Source organism: Lolium rigidum, chromosome 6, assembly GCF_022539505.1.
Source record: "Lolium rigidum isolate FL_2022 chromosome 6, APGP_CSIRO_Lrig_0.1, whole genome shotgun sequence".
In the NCBI taxonomy this organism is placed as follows: domain Eukaryota; kingdom Viridiplantae; phylum Streptophyta; class Magnoliopsida; order Poales; family Poaceae; genus Lolium; species Lolium rigidum.
The window spans coordinates 94,035,037-94,041,150 of NC_061513.1; the positions used below are offsets into that span (position 1 = coordinate 94,035,037).

The 6,114-nt window shown below is 42.3% G+C and overlaps 1 protein-coding gene across 1 annotated transcript; it reads left to right on the top strand.

Annotated features, from left to right (window-relative positions):
• The first annotated feature begins 210 nt into the window (after positions 1-210).
• On the top strand, positions 211-5,836 carry LOC124662972 (probable WRKY transcription factor 62). The gene is made up of 3 exons (XM_047200740.1): positions 211-350; positions 4,244-4,348; positions 5,281-5,836. Exons 1-3 carry the CDS (start codon positions 211-213, stop codon positions 5,834-5,836), a joined length of 801 nt encoding a protein of 266 aa, XP_047056696.1.
• Positions 5,837-6,114: the final 278 nt, after the last annotated feature.

Consider the following 6,114-nt stretch of genomic DNA (forward strand, 5'->3'; position numbering starts at 1 on the left):
GCTCGCCAGCTACCTCCTCAAAATTTGAAGTCCTCTTCCTGCGAGTAGCAGCTTGAAAGAGACATAGGTGGCTAGCTACCTCCCCATCTCCTTCTCCATTTCCCACATACCTGCTGCTAGCTTCTTCGCGCGACCTAGCTAGCTTTTTATTATCTCATCATCCCAGTACAAATCAGGACGAGATTAGATAAACAGAGCCGGGAAGACCCAATGGCGTCGCCGCGGCCGAAGGGAGAGTCGTTTGACTTCGAGGAAGCCATGGGATCTGCCTCCGCGTCCTACAGCTCTGCGGGAGGCGTCTTTGGCCTCTCCCCGCCGGAGTCCTCGCCACGCGACAGCCGGAAGAGAAGGTATGTAAACTCACCTTGCCTTGCTGCTGCTCGTTTATACTACTTGTTCCCCCCTTGTTGCTTGCTTTACTTCAATCGTTTGATTTTCCATAGATACTTCTCCTGACCTCTTCGATGAGCTCATCATTCTGAAACTAGACACTGAAGCTGTCGTGTTGATTTGCATTACTTGTCTTTCTCGTTTGTGCATTGTATCTATCAAAACGTATAGAGGTATTGATGCTGTTCTACCTACCTTGGATTTATGCCAATAATGGAAAGATTTGAAAAAATTAAGGAAGAGTTAGGAAATGTTAACATGGTCAGAAACTGGCAGGAATTGGAACACTTAAGATATGTTGATGTACTATACTGTATAGTTACAACTAGGATTAATAGTCTACTGCTAAAACAATGCTGAAAACACTGATGGTTGGGGTCACTCTTCGCAGCCTGGAGTAGAGCGAAATATAATGAGAAAAGGACAATTAAACTGAATCATACAACAGCCACTAGAATTTTCTTTTCTTATTACTTCTTCATGTGGGTCGTGCTATATTTCATGGGATGGGGTCAAAGCTGCAATGTAGTGCAGAATTTTGCTCAGAGCTTGGATGGCAACCCCACACTATGCGAAAAGAACCTGATTATTGTGAAAAACTTGTTGCCTTACCAGTAACCTGGTGCCCGTGATGCTACATATATCCTAACCATTTCTGGACATTCTCCTTAGACCATAGTTCTAAAAAAAAGGTCATATTCTCCTTCTTTCAATGAAGAGCATTTTCTTTGGAGACTTCGGAACCTGAAGTAATTTTTTTTGAAGTAGCTCCCTTTTATTTTCCAGTGCATATATATAGATCTGGGGTCATAGTGTGGGGGGGATCATTTTCATGAGAAGATTATACTAGTCGTAAACTGTCCTTCATGCACATTTTTGGCATGCTTATAAGAAAGAAAAGGAGGACTACACGTGGTCTAGCTACTTTGTGATATTGCAGTCTTGCAGCACTACCTTGAATACTATTTTATGACTCAAGAATCTGCTTTCCTTTCCTAAAGGATAAGCAAAAACTGAAAAGTGTCGAGCAGATCAATCATTCCCTAAACATCAAGCATATGTGAAAGATGTGCAGTGTATACAGTATACTATATGGAGCCCCTAGCTATTTAGTTGTGGTACCAGTGATACCTCTTGAACGAATATAGAGTGTCGTAGTGTGTAATATTTTCTCTATTTTTCCTAGATAATTACAATCTATATAGATACTACTTCTTTCAAAAAAAGAATATCTATATACTGGTTTTGTACTTGTTTTTTTTGGAAAGGTGGTGATGCGTGGTATGAGAAATCTATCCATTTATTTTCAGGTTCAATGTGGACTTTTAAAGTAGAAAATAATTTATTGACGCACCAATCCCACTTAATATCCCATTAATTTAGCCCGCGGTCTTGATAACAAGATCGTCATCTTTGATTACCACGTTCTTATTTCTTTCCTAGTAATACCTTTTAAATTTGTCTAGTTCCATAACGATTATCCCACAAAATTTTCTTTGTTGGTTTGAGTTACTTATCAAGCATTCCGCTCGAGGTACCTTGACGTAGTTCATGTGCGCGTGGCCGCCCGCCACACAACATGACGGCACAATGTATGGTCACTCAACTAGCCTAGCCACTCTTTCAAACAATTGTGAACGCAAAATTGTATGTCGTTAATTGGTTCTAACTTTCAACAGTAACTGAAGAGATCTATACTAAAACATTCTTTCTAGGAGATCTGAACAAAAGGCGACAACTTATATTTGGCCTGATGGCGATGCATGCAGTTTTTGCAAGCGTCACACCGTCGGTTTTTACATAGATTTTTCCCCTCTTGTTGCAGATGCTTCTGGTTAGATCCACAAAAAATGTATACTCTATTGACTTGGCTCACCTCTCCCCCCCCGCGTCGGTATTTTGGTCCGTGCATGCGGTGGATATGTGGCCTTCTTCTTTGCCGGAGGAGGTCGGCTGGTTGCTGGGGTGGCGGATCACGAGATCCATCTACCTCGGCGATGAAGATCTAGTCGACAACGAGCTAGTGGCGAAGGGGCCACCGGTGAACATCGTGCCTTGACTTCATTCTTGGCGGATGATGGCGACGGATATTGGCATCGTTCCCTTGCGAAGGCATCATCTTTGTTGGCCTCTCCGTTTGCTCTCACCGAGTTGGGGACTCGCGGCTGTCGGTGAAAACCGTGTCACGATTGGCGAGCGATGGTGGCGTTAAGCGTCGCATCCTTCTTGAAGGCATCGTCGTCCCAGCCCGCGGGTACACACTCGTGCTGCTCCGGGGGAAACCCTAGATCCAGCTAGGATCGGACGATGACGGTGCTCCCTGCATCGTGCTACCTATTGGGGCATCGTTTTTGGAGCAGCGGCTGGATGGAGGTGGTTTTTGGTGGAGTGGTGTTCATCTACCACGTTCTACCACGTTGTCGTCGAGGATTCTCAGCGGCGTGGAGCTGCGGGGTATCGAAGATGGGCGAGGACTGCTGGACGCGTGCAGGATGGTGGAGCTGACTGGTGTTATGGTGACATCGACGGCAGGCTTGGCACGGTCAATGCGTTGATCTCGCTTGGAGATGGGTTCGAGATAGATGGCGGTTGCGAACTCTGTGACGTGTGCAATGGTACACCCTCAGGGTTTTGCTTTTTGGATGATGTGCGTTGGTGTATCGTCAGGGAGTATGGCCTTGTTCATGGTCACGCACTTCATCGTAGGTATAGCGAGTTGTCGCTAGGAAGGAGGCTTCAAGTCAATCTTTGTATTCCCCTTGTAAGGCATTGTGAATAATTTAATAAAGCAAAGAGCTATGTGCATCCTTTGGATGCAGAAGCTGGGGCTATTCTCCTTTATCGAAGAAAAGTTGTTTGACTAAAAGTTTGATCTAGAGCCCACCTCTCATTGGCTAAGCATGATGGCCCAACTTGACCTTGCCAAGACCGTGAAAGAGGCAATGAGCCTCCTCAGCTATTCAAGCACTGGAAAATCCCTCACATGTCGAGCTCAAAACAATATCGAGCCGGGTCATCGTGTACACTTAATGACAAGTGGACCCCCTTATCAGTTTTTACTTCCCTTTACCATTAATTGCTCAACGGTAATACAATGTTCTTTTGAAATGACAACAATTAAATGGAACACAGGAAAAAAGAATGAAAGGAAAAGATTGACAGGAAAACCATACTACGGGTTTTTAGTTAAATGGCTATCATCCAACATACTTATGGGGTTTTTTACTCATTAATTAGCTAGTGTGGGTAAAACAAACCTTAAGTTGTTTTTTTAGTTAAGGTGTTTTCTTGTTGAATTTACACAAAAAACTTATTTACCTTTTTTCCATACAGACCGTAAATATTTAGTTTTAGTTTGCGTGGGAATAGATGTTATATTTTAATTAAATGACCATGGATATACTTTACTATACATCCTACATGTATTATATCGTTCCATTTCAATTCTGCAGTTATTTATATTATTTCTATCGGCACATTTATATATACTCCCTCTCCTTTTACAAAAGAGTGTACTTCCATCAGCTTCTTGGAGAGTTTCATGGAGTTTGCACAGAAATATAATAATATTTATTATACTAGCTAGATACCTGTATGATGAAAATATAATTTATCCTGAATCTAATGATCGATGATAGTTTGCTGGCATAAATGTTGGTGCTTTTTATATAAATACGATCAAACATAAACAAGTTTGACTTCCATTGGAAGTACACTGCATGGAGGAGAATACCAAACGGCCTTCACAATTTTTTGAGCATTTGCAAATCTACCATTCATCCTGAGTCCTGAAGCCTGACTCGTTTCTCTGTTTGACCTATATATATTTAGCCCGGTCCATATATCGCTGCAGGAAAGACAGACCTTCATGGGTCAAACATACCTTCACACCTCATTTTGACGGTCACTTGTGGAGAAAGTACGGCCAGAAAAACATCAAGGACTCTGCCTTCCCCAGGTAATTTACCAGGTGACACTCTATTGATTAGCGACGTCAAGAGAAGGAAAAAAAAGCAAACTATTTATATTCCAGGAAACACAAAAAGGACATAATGTGACAAGTTTTATAGTGTTGAAACGTCTCTTTCTTGTGATGATTAGTTCATCAAGTCGGAAAGCTAACTTGGGAAAGTCATTTGATACAAGAACATTCATTTTTCCTTTTCAAAAAGAAGTCATTTGATACAAGAAACTAACCGCTCTTCTCCAAATTTCAGTAAATTTCAGTATATGAGAAGGGCCATAGTATTTAGAAATCAGTTTCAGTAACTTTAAGACTCCAAAACAGTCGGCCGATATGGTTGAACCTTTAAGTAAACCATGTCTCCATGCTTAGGCGAAAATAGATATAGTGAAGTAATCCCGGAACTCTAGAATCATTAATAACTTATTATATTGTATTACATATCGCCAATCTAGTGGAAAATGATCCCTCAAGAACATTTCTTTGAATAGAATTGTTCTTTGGGTTTGACCTGTTGTTCTAGAAAATAGAAAGTTGTCTCTCATATGTTATGTTAAGGTGATTCATTCATAATATTTTTTTATGTGCGGTTTCAAGATACTCTAAAAGTATCTTTTAAACCGACTTTCGAGCTCCATTATGTTGCACTGTTCACTATAAAAATTTGTCAATTAAATTAATTTTTGTATAGCTTAAAATACGAAGTAGTTTGTATTGATATTTTATAAGTTTATAGTATGCATCAATTGCTATCTCTAGAATTGTTTCAGAATTTTTTAAAATCTAAAATAGAATTCAAATGTTTCAGAATAAATGGCTGCGTGTACCTCGGCATCCATTTTAAGTTTCTCGATGTCTACGTCACTAACAAATTATACAAAGCTACTGATGCTAACATAGTAACATGTAATTAAACGGTAATGCAGGCTGTACTACAGATGCTCTTACCGTGAAGACAAGCAATGCCTTGCCTCGAAGCTGGTACAACAAGAGAACAACGACGACCCACCACTGTTCAGGGTCACCTACACGTACGAGCATACGTGCAACGCCGCGCCCGTCCCAACGCCCGATGTCGTGGCTGAGCTGCCGGCGCCCACCGCTGATTCGCTCTTCCTCAGGTTTGACTCCACCGGCGCCAGTAACGGAGATAGGCACCGGATGGAGCAGCAACGGCAGTACCAGCAGCCTATGGCGCCTGGGTGGCCTTCATTGATGCTCAGTTTTGAGTCCAACAGCCAGCCTCACACGCATCATGCTGCCTTCCCATCCGAGCTGCCGCCGGTGGCGTCGACGTCGACCCCATTCTCGGCGGACGGCATGTTGCAGGCAACCCCGCTGCCGTCCCCGGCGATGACGACCGACGGCGGAGGTGACAGGTTCTCGACGTGGGACTCGTTGAAATACGGTCTGAATGACCATGTGCACTTCGGCGACAACCGGTATCTCGCTGACAATAATGGTAATGATGATAATTACTGACTGTTACTGCGTTGCTCTTACGTCACAAGCATAAGTAAACTGTCATTATTTGGCCTGGAATCAAGTAAAGTTCATACATATTCTTCGTGGAGAACATGCAGATCGATTTTTTATATACTTGCTCATTTTAGCTGAAGTGTCACTTCACTACTATGCTTATCCTGCATTCCTGCATTTGGTCAGCTCGAAGATGAAATAGATCGGTTGGTGCTATATATGCACCTTGCATTTTTCATTTTATTCTGCTTTTGCGCATCGGTTGGTGAAATAGGTCGGTT